The sequence below is a fragment of the Chanodichthys erythropterus genome, chromosome 2, assembly GCF_024489055.1.
Source record: "Chanodichthys erythropterus isolate Z2021 chromosome 2, ASM2448905v1, whole genome shotgun sequence".
In the NCBI taxonomy this organism is placed as follows: domain Eukaryota; kingdom Metazoa; phylum Chordata; class Actinopteri; order Cypriniformes; family Xenocyprididae; genus Chanodichthys; species Chanodichthys erythropterus.
Window position 1 is genome coordinate 33,016,297 of NC_090222.1, and position 16,505 is coordinate 33,032,801.

General features: G+C 37.4%; 1 protein-coding gene across 4 annotated transcripts in view; it reads right to left on the reverse strand.

Annotated features, from left to right (window-relative positions):
* oxr1a (oxidation resistance 1a) overlaps positions 1-16,505 on the reverse strand; it is a 196,086-nt gene that overhangs the window by 6,105 nt on the left and 173,476 nt on the right. For 2 of the 4 annotated variants that reach the window (XM_067410617.1, XM_067410625.1), the window contains 4 exons: positions 16,130-16,292; positions 9,982-10,147; positions 3,900-3,980; positions 1,681-1,806 (listed from right to left, as the gene is read on the reverse strand). In XM_067410617.1, coding sequence (XP_067266718.1) covers positions 1,681-1,806; positions 3,900-3,980; positions 9,982-10,147; positions 16,130-16,292 — 536 coding nt within the window. The other 2 variants (XM_067410640.1, XM_067410632.1) reach the window with 2 other exon arrangements.

Sequence of the window (16,505 nt, forward strand, 5' to 3'; positions counted from 1 at the left end):
CTTGGAGGGCATTGAATTACTCTGCGTAATGACACAAGTTTATTTGATTTACCAACAAAATGGGCCTACGTCTGAATAAAGGGGTCTGCGAGAGGCCACCTCAGGTGATCCATTCACAGAGCGCTGATGCGTTTGAAAGTCGGGCACCCCCAGGGCACAATGACTTAAACCTCATAACCGCACAAAACCTCTGAAGCTTCACAACAAAACACACTGCAAATGGCACAGTAAGATCAGATCAAAAGACCAGGCTGTCATGTACGAATATTACAGCAATGTCCCGGACAACTGCAACATTTACTAAATAGCAGTCAAAAAGTGTATGAACACAGTCATGCTGTATTTCTGGATGAGAGTTGAACAAAACATGATTGCTGTAGCGGCAATAAAAGTAATGACTTATATTTTGGTCAGTTTCTGTGTTTTTTTTTTATTATTTAAAGTATTTTATACTATTTAGTATTTATTCATATATTTAAATAGCTTGTATTATTTTAAATTTAAATTTAGTTTACAGTTTAATAAATTTGTTATGTGCTACTGTTATTTTTATTATTATTTTAAATATTTGTAATTTATTTAAACTTGAACTTATTTTATTTCAGTTAGTTGCCAAAGTAACATCTCATTCAAGAACACTTGGGCACATTCCCTCAACAGTTCCTTATTGAATGATTAATTTAAAAACAAACAACTCAAAAGAGTCATTTGTTCATGAATCAGACTACACTGTATGCTTTTTGCACGCATCCAGTGAAAAACAGCAATAAAAAGACATGCAGTTTATTAATAGTCTTTGTATTATTTTGTGCCACCCAGTCTGTCTCATCAGATTTAATTCTGACTACAAGCTTACAACTCAGAAATAACTACTTCTTTTGGCACTATAGAGGCACAGCAGATCATTCTGTTCTAGTCATATTTTTTTAAAATAGACTTTTTATGGTGAACCAGTTCTTGATTCCCAACCCTAGTCATATGAACTATTTTTAATGGTGTTTTTATTTTCATTCACTGTCAGAAAATATGTGCAAGAATTGTATCTTTAGGGGTACAACAGCTTGTCACTGGGGCGATACACACTTTTATACTTCATCTACCTCTAAAGGCCAATTCACACCGCACTGACAGACAGCAACAGATACTTTGTCTGTTTTTTTTCGGATAAGCCTGTTACCCCTGTCGGAGTCTGTCGGAGCTTGTTTTCACCAACAGAACATGGTGAATCAGAATGAGAATATCTGAGAAGCGACATGCTGTAATCTGGTAAGTGTCAGCATTGGTCTGCATCTGTCAGTACTGTGTGAATTGGCCTTAAAGGGTATTAGTAGTTTTTCTTAAATGGAAAAGAGTAAGCATTAACATTCTGCTAAATTTCTTTTTTCTATTCCATGGAAGAAAGAAAATCATAAATGTTTTGAACGACAAGAGGGTGAGTAATCATTTTTTGCTCAAGAACCATCTCTTTCACTTAACCAATCGTTTTTATGCCCTTGGCCATAACATGACAAGGGAATAAATCTGTCTGTTAACATGTCTGAGACCATCCTCCGGTTGAGGATCAATGACCGGTGAACAGCAGGGAGGGATGGCTATTTTTGGGCCAGTGGATCGATGAAAAACTGTAAAGCTTGGAGCAGTGGGCAGATTTCTTTCACAGCAGCATCATTGTGCACTTACCTTCTCAATCTTCTCTGCCTCCAGAAGGTCACTGGGTTCGTTCAGGTTGGGCTTGAAAGTCTCCGGCTCCAGGCTGGCGGTGATGGACGTGCCATGTTTGGAGTTCACGTCCTCCCTTGTTGTGATCTAAAGACAGAAGACACCGTTAGCAAACCATCTAGTGCTTCTTGCCGTATAAATCTGAGAGTATAACAAGGCATGACTATAGATATTCCCTGAAATTTACCGATAACCTCTCGCAGTAGGGATTTGGTATTCAAAACATTTGTGGAAGTAAAGCTGCATAAACTTAACATGCAAATTCATTCTGAGCGGGAGTTGAGTTGACTATCTATGGTGGAATTAACCTAAGGGGACACACTAACCTGAGACAACAAAACTAATCTCACAGGAAATGTTTTGGGAAGGCAATATGGGAGATTTTATTCATAAAAAAGATTTGTTATGCATCGTTTCCCAAAGTCAGTGGTTCTCAACTAGTGGGAATTGTCAATTTCCCTATTCAGCCTGTCATTATAATAATTAGGCACGCTTATTCAGCTCATGGTAACATTAACAAACTTCATTATATGAGCTTAAGGATTCCTGTAGCTCAAACAGTATGCATGGTGCAAGCAACGTGTAGGTCATGGGTTTGATTTCCAGGAAACGCATGAACTGATAAAATGTATACTTTAAATGCGATGTAAGGACATTTTTGTTCACTTTTATAAGCAATCTTTGTACTGCGTTGGATCACCACTTGACATTCAATCTAAAATCTGGCTCCTGAAGCATAACCAGTTGAGAAGCACTGCTCTAAAGCCTGTTACATCAGGACTAGTGGTGTTATTTTACAATGTACTGCCACAGACAGTTAACATTCCCTCTAGTGGCCTGAACTCACTCAGGTTACACCGGCCGTGCTTCAATTACATCAATTGTTTACAACAAATAACCGAGCAGTCAGTGCAGGTCTCGACCCAAACACACGCCTGAACCTCAGAACATTCTGAACATGGAAATACAATCCACTTTCCCTAGTGCAGCTTCCAGAAAATTCCTCATTTCATTCATCTTGTGTTTTCTAGGGAGATGCAACTGCTTGGAATTTCCAAAAATAGAATGTAGCAGATCAGCAATGACATAAAGCTTCTAATTTAAGCATCTAATAATCCGAAATTCCCAAAAATTCAAAATTTTATTTAATTTGTGAGTTCTAAAAGAGACAAATTCCACTAGCAGTATTTTTGCAATTTTGCAGATACATGAAGTTCTAATTTGTGCATCCAAGAACTGCAAAATCACTTAAAGGGTTAGTTCACCCAAAAATGAAAATTCTGTCATTAATGCCTCACCCTCATGGCGTTCCACACCCGTAAGACCTTCGTTCATCTTTGGAACACAAATTAAGATATTTTTGATAAAATCCAAGGGTTTCTGAACCACACACAGTCAGTAATGTCATCGCACCTTTTGAGGTCCAGAAAACTAGTAAAGACATCATTAAAATAGTCCATGTTACTAATGTTTCAACCTTAATGTTATGAAGCAGCGAGAATATTTCTTGTGCAAAAACAAAACAAAAATATCGACTTTATTCAACAATTTCTTCTTTGCCCTGTCAGTCTCTTATGACTGTTCTACATCCTTCCGTGTTCAGAACGCCGGCCCATTATTGGCCAGCTCCTGCGTCACATGTAAAGCGTTGGCAAATACTGAGCCGGTATTCAGACATAAACACGAAAGCGATGCACTACGTTCACTATGTGACAGGGTAGAGAAGAAATTGTTGAATAAAGTCGTTATTTTTGTTTTTGCACACAAAAAGTATTCTCGTCTCTTCATAACATTACGGTTGAACCACTGTAGTCACATGGACAGTTTTAACGATGCCTTTAATACTTTTCTGGACCTCAAAAGGTGCAATGACATTGCTGCCTAGGTGTGGTTCAAAAACCTCTCGGATTTCATCAAAAATATCTTAATTTGTGAAGATGAACGAAGGTCTTATGGGTTTGGGACGACATCAGGGTGAGTAATTAATGACAGAAATTTCATTTTTGGGTGAACTAACCCTTTAATGCCATTTGGTATAGAAAAAAATTCAGGAAATTATGGAATTTTCTTCACAAACATTTTGGTTTTGTCTCAGGCTCAAACTTGCCATCCACAGCAAGGCAAAATACAATCTACAAAACCTAGAACTACATCTGCAGGGTTCTACTGATTTTGTGCACCTGGAGGCGTTTGCATAGGGAGCGCAGATCTTCACTGTTTAACGCATCGATCCGGCGGTGGTACTCAGTCCATGACACTACCTGCTCCAGAAACAGGGGGACACAACCACACCGCTGAGCAGGACAAGATGAGGCCAAAATATGGACAAGAATGTACAGTTTGGGACTCTTTTAATACAAGATGTTAGCTACCAAATTTTGAAAACTGCTGTCAAGAATGATCATCTTTATGGTATATGGAAGAGATGAGTGTAAGATTGAAAGTCTAGATCATGTCTATACGTCAAACTACAGTACAAATATGAGCAGACAACACAGAAAGTGTTTTGCATGATTGTGTGAACTGTTTTGCATGAAGCTCTGCAGACAGAGATGAAAATCATATTCATAACAGCTAACATAAGCCATAGCAGAGCCACACAGAATTAACAAACACCCAATGTCCCCACTGAAACCAAATATTGTCATTATTTACTTGTTCTAAAAAATCATCCAAAATGCTGCATACTTGATCAGAAAGCCCTAAAAATAACACAGCTTGTCTTATAGACCAAACCACTTGAATACAAAAATCAAACATGCACCTATAAGCAAGAATACCACCTTATGCTGACCTTGAATTTTTACTGCATGTAATCTACAGTAAATGTCAACCCTGACCCATTATATTTAAACAGCTTGTTGGTTGCCACACCTATTAAGTATGTGACGCATTTGATAACACATTTAACTCATGAAAGAATAGTTCACCAGAAGGTTAAACTTTTATCATTTACCAGTGCTCGGGTCATACTGTATGCCTTTCTTCCGGAAAGGTTAAATTCTGAGGTGTACCATAGCCAATACACTATTCTGTATTATGAAAGTGAATGGGGTCTGGGGTTGTCAAGCTCCAAAATGATAAAAAAACAAAAAACAAACACTGTTTAATTCTGCTCAGAGGTGGCATGAATGCAATTACAATGGCATAAATAATGTTATGAGATAATGTTTTAAATAAAAAAATGTTCAATAGAGAAATATAAAATGATGGTAAAACATTGTGTGCTTTTAAATCATTAAACTAAAACCACCAGTAGGTGGCGGCAAGTCACTATCTTAATGAGTAAGGGAACGAGTGGCTGTATATGAACGGGTCATTGAATCATTGACCTCTCCCGATTCGTTCAAAGCCGCAGATTCGCTCACTAACGAAACACCGTTGTGTGTTTCACTGAGGCTTTAGTTGGAAATGTTATTTACTTGAAAAATAGAGCAAACAATATTGAAAATACTGTGTTTACAATTTACGTCACTTACTATATTATCTTTTTGTTTGCTGAACTGTTGTGCAAAATCGATGTCACATTTGCAATCATGTGGAGATTCTGGAAAAATGCATTCTATAGTAGGCTAAATTATTATATTAACATTAAAAATAAAAACTTGCACAGGGTATGTTTTTGTATCAAAGAGAGTTTGTGTCTTAATACTCTCTGTGTCTATATTTGTTATTCATGCTAGTAAGAGACACGATTGCTTTATATGATTGATAAACCTCATCGGTTCTTGCATGTCAAGCAAGCATGCTTGAGCTTCCATTTATCATAACTGATGTGTGTGTTGATCAATGTTTACATGTGAATAAATTAAATCTGTTCAGCATATAAAGGGATTGAGTCTCTTCAGAAAATTTGGACTAAACTACCCAATTCATATGGATTAGTTTTACGATCTCTAGTGATGGGAAACCAAGGCTTTCTGAAGCATTTGAGGCTTTCATCAAATTGTGCCGAAAAACTGTTCATTACTCGAAGCTTTAACACAGTGCGCATTAGCGACATCTGGTGGTCAGACTTGTTTTCTCCACCATATCTAAATCATCGCAGAGCAGATCTACGGTTTGAAAAAGCACTTGACCAAAGCTTCGGAAGTCTGTGACATACGGAATCACTCGTCTTGAATCAGTTCTATCTAATATAAACTAATCTCATCTAAATTAATTTGTGACAATGAGACCAACACTTGTGTCAACCTGATCAACGGATTCACATATTGATCAATAATATAAAATATACAATGATGTGATCATAACTGACATTAGTAGTTAAAAAAATATTTTGGGTGAGCTTTTTAACCCTCATGTTATGTTCAGGGTCTCTGAGACCCCAGCAATAGAACAGGATTAAATGCATTTTCCTTTATGCAACTGAAGCGCCAATTTTTTCAAACCAGCTGTCCCCAATTTTCCGATACTGCATGACGTTCGAAGTTTCAAACATCATCAATCACGTGGTATTGTCATTTCGATACAAGCATCGGTACAGTGTGCGATACAATAGTTCTTTGAAAACTGCGTCGGAGCCTCGAAGCCTCGGTATCAACAGTCCCATCACTAACGATCTCTTTATGAACTTTCTGAAGCATTAAAAGTGCTAAAGAGGATCTTTTCGTCGACTGAGAAACCAAAGACTGTTACTGAGTTTTTGAAATGAGCGCATGCGTAAGAACAACCCCCCTCCTTCACAGCTCATTTCGAGGGAACGCCTCCCAAAACTCGTGCACGAGTATTGGAACACGACTGTTTACCACCGGCATTCGCTGTGTCGTGTTCGTGGATTCATTATGTCGGACTCACCGCAGGTAACTCATAATCTGCAGTTGTTACTCCGGTCTCCTGACAAAAACATTGCATGCGGCGCCTGTGGAGTGTGGAAAGTTACTGGAGCGCACAGCCGCGCACGTCTCTCACAAGGAACGTAATGGCAGTGATTGACAAGCCAGAGGGCCAATCGTTTATGCGATGATCGCGTAAACGATTGGCTGATGTTTTTAAGGCCCTACCTCGTGCACAGATGATGTTTATTAATATTATTACTTTCAGTGTACCTAATAACAATAGTCTTTTATCAGTTAGTAAAGACAGTTTCAAGTAATATTGCAAAAATGTATAAAACAAAACATCCTCTGTAGCACCTTTAAAGCAGTTGCACAGCTGTCAATGGAGGGACAGAAGTCCCTCAGATTTCATTACAAATATTTTCATTTGTATTCCGAAGATGAACAAAAGTCTTACGGGTTTGGAGCGACGTGAGGGTGAGTAATTAATGACAGAATTTTAATTTTTGGGTGAACTAACCCTTTAAGCTTTTTTTGAAACTTAAAAAGTCTAGTCCTATTCACATTCCTTATATAGAAAAGAGCAACGAGGACGTTCCCTTTAAACTCCTCTTTCATGTTTCACGGAAGAAGTCATACTGGTTTAGAATTTGGAATGTCATGACGGAGAGTAAATGATTACTGTTTTTTTTTTTTGGTGAACTATCCCTTTAAAGTCCCGCAAAAAGCTGACTTATACACAGTAAAAGCGAAATGACCATGCCAGCAGTCAAGACGGTAAATAAAAGTTTTAGCCGATAAGTTGCCACTTTACAACCCTCAATAATGTACAAGGAGGAAGGTAAACTAGAGCATTCATAAAAAATGCAGCTCGTCTCCCGTGAGACATCCACTGATTCACACACACACACACACACACACACACACACACACACACACACACACACACACACACACACACACGCTCCAGCATCACAGATGAAACAGCAGTAACATCAGCAGACTGTCGCATCTCACTTTTATACGGTTTTACTTTAAAAGCAGCAACACAAACCCATCAAGACAGCTCGCGTCAATCAACTCAGCAAGACATAAGCTAATAATTCAAAAGACCGCTCACACATTACGCTCCAGTAAACGCATTCACGCAACACACTTGTGTTTACATACATAAGTGTACTTAGGAGTCAGTGGTTTTCCATCCTTCACCCGCTTCGAGAACATGATCTCACTATCTGCCACATTCAGCCTTCCTTCGGCCGACCGACAACATGCCATATTCAGATATAAACACGACGACAAGACAATGACGGACACCTCTGGGAGCCAATGACATCGCACGAAACGGAGCAATTCGGTCTCTGATTGGCTCTGGTAAAATACATTCCGCCTCGTGTACGGAAGACTTCGGTGCATTTAAAGGGACGATAGCACCTAAACGCGACCTCTAAATGTTTTATTTTATTTTTTTATCAACAGTGCTCGCGAATGAGTCAAATGATGTAACACGGAGGCATCCAAACAAACACTATGAAAAACATTTAGACTGTCGACGAGTACTCATACACACGTTCTTTATCTGTATTAAACATGCATGTATTTAGTTCCCTTTATCGTTAAACCAATAAGCTGCTTTTGAGCGGAATAACTGCAACACTCTGGCCATGTTTCAAATGTCACTTACAATGAACACTAAATAACCTAATGAGTTGCCTGCCTAGACAGCATTTTTGAGCATGATGCCTACAATGATGGGCTGTTCACTATGATTTGAGAAACAACAAAGTAGCAAAATTAAGGCAATATAATACAAGATGCATCTAAATTTATTTGTAAATGTAAATTTATTTAGTACATGCTTTAACTCAAATCTTAACCGAGTAATTGTAATATTTTACATTTTCTTTCATAACTCACAAAGTACTTCAAATCTACCTGTCATTTTTTTTGTATAAGAAACATGCCAATGATTATAAAATATTTATACTGAATAATATTAGATTTAACACAAGAAGTCAGAGTATTACAAACGCCCCCAGCTAATTTAACACTCAATAATGATCCTAATCCACTCGCTGCGTATCAAATAAGAGCACACCTCAAAGTAACAATATAATTGCTTTTTTGAATAATTTCACCTTTAAATCATACTAATTCTTTTAGCTGTCAGGAATAATGTGTCTAAAGCAAAAGTGCAAGTGCTTATACTTAATAAATAGAATAAAATTGTGACAACTAGTCAAAATGCTTGTAAAATATATACAGAATATTGTATTACATACAATATTATCAGCATAACATATTGAGTGAACATATACCTGATGATTCATGTTATCTCAGATTGGTCTCAGTGCATCCTCTGTTAAAGAAGCCTTCAAGTAGATATTTTAATGAAACAATGTACATTTTATATTTGAATGCCCCAAACTTGTTAACATTTAACTGCCGAACAATGTTCTAATTTACAGGCGTCACAATTTTGTTTAAATTCTCACTAATTGAAACAACTGCACTCAAGAGGTAATTTGACTGAGCATGTGCTAAACAAGTGTCATTACTCTAACTTGTTTAGTGTTACAATTGACCCCCTGAGTATCCTGGGGCTCACAATATACGGTTGAGTTCATGACTTGCGTCGCCGCTGTGGGCATGATCAGAGAAAGTTAATTTTACTTATTCATATCAAAAGATCATGTGGCTTTGCAAAGATCCTCCAGTTCTAGAATAACAATTCAGACTATTTTGTTCCCTGCATCATTAATTTAAAGTCAAATTAAATGCTGCCATGGTCGTAGTATCGGTTTCTCAGTGCCACAGATTAGTTTCAATACGGCAACCGGAACACAATAACATGCAGGGAAATATCAGGTGGTAATGTTCCCCATTATTCAATCAGTAAAACATCCAAACTGAGCTTTATGAAGGACCACCACACCACGCAAAATACATAAGATAACAACACTTGCACCTGTAGGCATGATTTGCTTGTATCTTATTCGTAGTCAGGCTAAACCATGCCTTTTAGACATGACTGAGGGATTTATGCATGCATAAACTGCATACATGTGCCTCTTTCTTGAAAACAAACAATAAAATAAAACAAAAAAAACAAAACAATTGCACACTCATGCAAAACACCAGCTGCAAGCTCACAGTGAACAGTGCATCTTGGTTTCACAAGAAACGTATTGACCAAGTGCAAAACAACCCAGCCTGAGAAACATTTAGCAAGATTGAATACAGAAGCTCTGACAACAAAGTATGACTGGTGCATGAAGGTGTATGAAGTGCAGGGAACACAATAAAGACACTTCCAGACACCTGGAACATAGAAACAGACAATAAAGGCACAAAGACAGGTGCAAATACAATAAAGAGAAAATATCTGAATCAAATACAGTGCATATCAACACAGTGAAAACAGACACAGGCATAAATCACAGATATATGATCAATTCAAACATGGGAGCTGGACGGGCCATACCTCCCACTCCTTAGTTGAACTTTCTACAGTTTGCTGCTCCTCGTTTGCCTCAGACTCCTCGATTTTCTTTACCGCGATGAAGCCAGGATCACGGCTGATGATTCCTAGCCCATCCCCAAAAACATCAGGGCTCCACTGGATGAAGAAAACGTACAGGTGGTCTGACCTAGAGAAACAATGGCAAATACATTGTTAAAAATGATGCTACATGTCATCCATTAATTGTATAATATGAGTCAGAATTTTTCAGTATTTTCTGCTCTAATTTTAGGGAAAAATCTGAGGAATTCTGTGGAATGGATTAAGACATTGTTAAATATGTAAAAGGTGCAGTAACGGATTTCTGAGAAACACTATTGATCGACACCCAAAAACATACAACAGCATATCTTGGTTCTGTGAGAAACAGCAGAAAGCAATGTTACTCACGTATTGAGCAGAAACAAATCAACCTCCGTGTCCGTTTTCAGGCCTTCCTGCTCTCTAGTGTCTTTCCAGCACTGGAAAACCTTTCCAATATTAACATGGGTCCTTTTGCCTGATCATAACCCTTTTTCTTCCAATTATATTCCTCTGACCTTTTCCTCTTTGGTAATATCTCAGTTTTCTTCAGTCTTTCTACAAATGTCCCTCTTGCTCACGCTCCTCCATCGTACGCCCCCATTGCTGATTGGCTACAAAATGTTTTGGTGCTCTGTGGATCTGTGGTTATTTCTCCTATTTACACAGCCAGGACTGTGTATGTGCAAACACAATATTTTTTTTAGCACACATACACACATCGAACAAATATTCACAAAATTGTTTAGGTGCTGTTTAAAATTTTCAATAGCGTTTCTCAGAAATCGCTTACTGCACCTTTTTACTGGTAGGATACAGAATAATCCAAATATTGAAATATGTTCCACTTTTATTTATTAACGGCACAGTATGTAAGTTTCGCCACTAGAGGTCGCTTATTCAAAACAATAACACCGTGTCCTAACCAGACGCAACGCCGTGGCACGTGATAAAAGGTATCTTTTCCATGTTAATCAGTGTTTTTGTCCTAATCAGACACGACGGCGACACGCGACGATTCTATTTTAGAAACAGTCTCTATTTCTCTGCGATGTCACGGCTGGAAAAACAACACAAAGTATGGCAATGATAATATCAGGTACTGTTTATGTGCTTTATTTAATGTTAAAAGCATCTAATGAGAGTTTGAATATCATTGTGTGCTCCCAGCTTTTTAGCTGTAATGAAAACAACACCGGCTAATTCACCTCAGATAAATAAATGAAAATAAATAAATGGGCATTCAAACTGTCAACTCAATGCAAACAAACAAACAAGTGTATTCTATGACAAAGATTGGTTCAGTCACTTAGTATGTACTTTAAATAATGTTTAAATGGTGTAATATTTATGAATTTTACTATGTACTTGCCTATTTCTTTGTGTCTGCTGTGCTCTTGCCGAGAGAGCCCGCCCACACTCTCCTTCTGATTGGCTGTGGTTTTTGATTGATTTTATCGCTTCTCTTTGTCGCGTCACATCTAGTGTGGACAGTCAAATTGCTCGTCGCTGGAATCTTATCTCATCTCGTCTGGTTAGGACACGATGTAACAAAGGCGTAGCTTGATGACGCTGTGAATGAGTGTGGAATCGTGGGAGTTCATGCAGAAATCTTGTAAATGGGTGAGCTAATGTAATAAAGTTTTATTAACGTTACTGTGATATGAAGCAGGGCGGGGCCGAGAGACTATGTTCATGAGAAATTAAGAGATTATGTTCATGTGCCACAGTCGGCTGCTGGTGCTCCTTTCGTTTAGTTGTTTATGCTTATTTTACATTTAAAGTTACGTTTAACGGCCACCTTCTTTTTCCCCTGAACTTGAACCACAAGTGCTGAATTACTACTCATACAGGTCACTTTATTTGACAAATTAAAATTATGGGGTAACACAGCGCTGTTTTACTAGGTCAAAACAATCAAACTAAAAATACATTTGAGTGAGTTGAAAGTTATGTTAATGTGCGTTTGCATGAGACACTTGCAGTAAGCTAGATCGATATTAGAATATAATCGTGTTGCTAAATGACATGGGACGTTACACTAGTTAAAACTGCTGATTTCTTTGGATTTAAACGTTGAAAACCTTTGGATAATGCAAGTACACAAGTCAACAAAATATATTTAAATAAGATTATTCTAGTGATTTTTGAAATTTTTAATCCAAATATCCTACATATTGTGCCTTTTAAGTGTTTCTGGACATAATGTTTTTATCAAGTTATCTGGATGGGTAGAAAATAGTGGATGTACTGTGAACTATGTCAATATGTGAATACATATTGCTGAAAAAAAACAAAAAACAGGTATCATTAATATACACATTCAAGATTCAAAAGTTTGGGGTAGGTAAGATTAAAAAGAAAATGTAAAAAAAAAAAAAAAAAGAAAAAGTCTCTTACGCTTAACCATTTAACCAAAAATACAGTGAAAAGTAAACACTAACAATGTAAAAAAATATTATTACAATTTAAAATAAATTTTCTATTTTAATATATTTTAATAATATATTTTTTGAAAATTTATTCCTGTGATGCAAAACAGAATTTTCAGCATCATTACTTTTATTTCACTTTATTTCATACTTTTATTTCAAACATTTATTTATAGGATTCTTTAATAAATAGAAAGTTTAAAAGAAAATTTTTTGAAATAGAAATCTTTTGTAACATTTACTGGCACTTTTGACCAGTTATACATTTTTCTGAACAATGCGTCTTTGCTAAATAAAAGCATTGTTTTTTTTCAAGAAAAAAATAAAAAAATCTTACTGACCAATAACTGGGTCATACGCTAGTGCTTGTTTGCCTTTTTTGTTTTTTTTTTAATAGGCATTTCCGTGGAAAACTCAGTGTGACTTGCATAAGGATGCGACAGGCGGCTGACAAGCAGCGTGAGCTTCAAAGCCTTGTCTCTCTGCCCCTGCTCTCACACCATTGTCATGATACTTCACACTGATCATCTGGGTCGCACCCAACTAGGTCACGTAGCCGGGCCCGGCCATATCTCAGTGACAACAACAGACAGCAGTTTGGCCACAGAGCTTTGCTGCGCTCCAGGAGTACAGACTCTGTTCAGCACTATACCACACTATACCAGACTGTCGATGCTAATCTATTCTGACTCTCTCATTTTGATTTAGCCCAGAAAGTGTTTCCTAAAAAATATCTGTGACTCATCTCATAAAGTGAAAACAGACAGAATAAGTTCCAGTGGGATGAAGAACACTGAGCGCTTGTGTTGAATCAGAGGGTAGATGAAATGAGACAAAGACAGCACTGTTTCAGTACTAGAGAGCAAATTGCATAAAAAGACCGAGTCAAATTGACATAATTTCTCTTTTAAAATAAAAGCGAATTCTTGCAACTTGACTTCAATTGAATTAAGCTGTGTAATTTTATAGAGAAACATGTATAGGTCACATTTAAACTAATTATCTTATTCTAATTATATTATTATCTAATTATAATAATAGTAGTAGTAGTAAAAATAATGGTAATACTTTTATTTACAAAAGGTTTTGTTTGATAACATTACTTAACTACATTAGTTAAAGGTGCTGTAGAACGTCTTTTTAAAAGATGTAATATAAGTCTTAAGGTGATGATACACGGGGCAACTTTTTGAGCAATGTTGCTGGGCAATGTTGCCCTCAACGGGCAACCTGATGAGACACAGGGCAATTAATTAGGGCAACAGACAGTTGGCAGCAACTAATCAGAGAGGAGCAAATCTATTGCCAACTCAATAAATACTTTATTATAAACACTTGTTAGGCACTTTATTTCAACTTTTCAAAAATTTTCTTAATTTTTATTAAAAATAAATGCCTTTCTGATCTGATTTGTGACAGGAAAAGGGAGAAGAGCGAGTTCGGCAAAAGGCGGATTCGAACCCGCGTCAATCGCATCAAAAGCTATTCTAATGTCAAACGCCCTACAGCCTACGCTACTACAGTCGTTGAAAAATTCCGTCTTTTTAGTATTTAACTGAAATCCTTCAATAGCTTTATTACAGCATACACACATTACTTTCGGACAGTTGTTGGGATTTTAAGCAATATATGAGGTAAATTCCCTGTTTTGGGTTGACGCATGACAACTTACTAGCGTAAAAAGATAAAAGTTCACACTCCTTTTCACTGCTCCACTGCCGCTGAGAGGCCGCCATCTTGTTTGAATTTTTTCTGAAATCTCCGAACCGGTCACGTGATCGGCTGCTAACATTCTGATTGGAGGATCTCAAAAAATTGCCCACGACCGATCTAACGTATCCAGATATATATTTGTTGCTCATTCTCAGTGGGAAAGTGCCCAAGCAACGTTGCTCGGCAGCATTGCCCGGCAACATTGCTCAAAAAGTTGCCCCGTGTATCATCACCTCAAGGTGTCCCCTGAATGTGTCTGTGAAGTTTCAGCTCAAAATACCCCATAGATTTTTTTTATTAATTTTTTTAACTGCCTATTTTGGGGCATCATTAAATATGAGCTGATTTAGGCTGCGGCCCCTTTAAATGCTCACACTCCCTGCCCACGGAGCTTGCTCTTGCCTTAAACAGCATAAACAAAGTTCACACAGCTAATATAACCCTCAAAATTCTTTACAAAGTGTTTGTCATGCAGCATGTCTAATCGCGTAAGTATGGTATTTATTTGGATGTTTACATTTGATTCTGATATCCAAATATCACTAAAAATATCATGATATCATGAATCATGTCAGTTATAATCGCTCCATCTGCCATTTTTCGCTGTTGTCCTTGCTTGCTTACCTAGTCTGATGATTCAGCTGTGCAGATCCAGACGTCCTGCCCTTGTCTAATGCTTGAACATGGGCTGGCATATGCAAATATTGGGGGCGTATATATTAATGACCCCGACTGTTACGTAACAGTCGGTGTTATGCTGAGATTCGCCTGTTCATCTGAGGTCTTTTAAACAAATGAGATTTATATAAGAAGGAGGAAACAACGGTGTTTGAGACTCACTGTATGTCATTTCCATGTACTGAACTCTTGTTATTTAACTATGCCAAGATAAATTCAATTTTTAATTCTAGGGCACCTTTAACATGAAATAATGAACAACACTTCTACAGCATCTCAAAATGTACTAATACATTATCAAAATCAAAAATTCTATCTTTTTATTAACTAACATTAACAAAGATTAATAAATGCTGTAAAAATATATTGCTCATTGTTAGTTCATGTTAGTTAAACATGAGTCCATGATGTTTGATTTCACATTTTTAACTTTAGATAGCATGTAATGTTGCTGTTTGAGCATAAACAACATCTGCAAAGTTACAACGCTCACAGCTCAAAGCAAAGGGAGATATTTTCTTTTACAGAAATCGCTTTTTAAGGACTACAACAAACAGGTGGTAGGGACTACAACGAGCTTCTTCCCGGGTTGGTGACATCACTAACCCTAAAATTGACATAAACCCCGCCACCGAGAACACGCAACAAAGGGGGTAAGGCCATGTTGGGCTGCTTTAGAGAAGAGGAAGAGTTGTTGTGTAGAGTGTTGTTACCATGCCGTCATTTTACATCAGACTGCTTCACAAACGAGGGTCAATTCAATGCTGGATTTGCACAAAAGTTTAACATGACGGCAAAACTGTCATTTTGGCTGCGTGAGATTCTCCAGCTTTAGTTAACAAAGGAGACCTTATTATAAAGTGTTACCCACAGAAAAGAAACAGGAAAGAAAAATATTTAAATGGTTATTTAATAATTATTTTTATTATTAATTTTACAATAATTATTTATTCCAATTGTTTTGCTGTAAGGTCCAATATGAAAATCAATAAACAAACAAACAAATAAATAAATTAAGAATTGGTTGACACTGTAACTGCGGTCTTAGCAGCATGTAAAAGAGATATCCTTCAGCAATTTCACATAACCTCACCCCTAAATATCTCTATAAACACTGTTGTTGGTCACTTTACATGTCAGTCAGATGGCTCCTTCTTGTCTAAGTGGGTGGTTCTGCCAGAGTAAAGTGCAATATGGAGCAGATTTTACATCAATAATGGACACAAGCTGTGTAGGACTAAAGTTTGAGTCCATGTCTGACTCACCTCTCTTGGGGAACGGCAAACCAGTACTCGTGCTTACGGTCACGCTGTGCGTACTGCTGCATCGAGGCGCTGGCATTGGATATAAATGTCTTCTTCATGGCCTTGCCCACCCGCAGACACAGAAACTTGTGAGACTTCTGCCTCTCCTTGGACACCATGAGCCCTGAAACAAAGAAACAAAAGCTCATCCTAAAACATCTACTTTAAAGGTACAATTTGTGATATTGGTTTCCGCTAGAGGTCGCTAGAAGCCTATTCAAAACAAAGGCGTAGTTTGATGACGCCAAGTTTTAGAGTGGAAACTTGGGACATGTGGTCTCCATCTCAACGGACGGTGCAAAAGAATAGGGATTGGAGTCTGGAAGAACTCATGTTC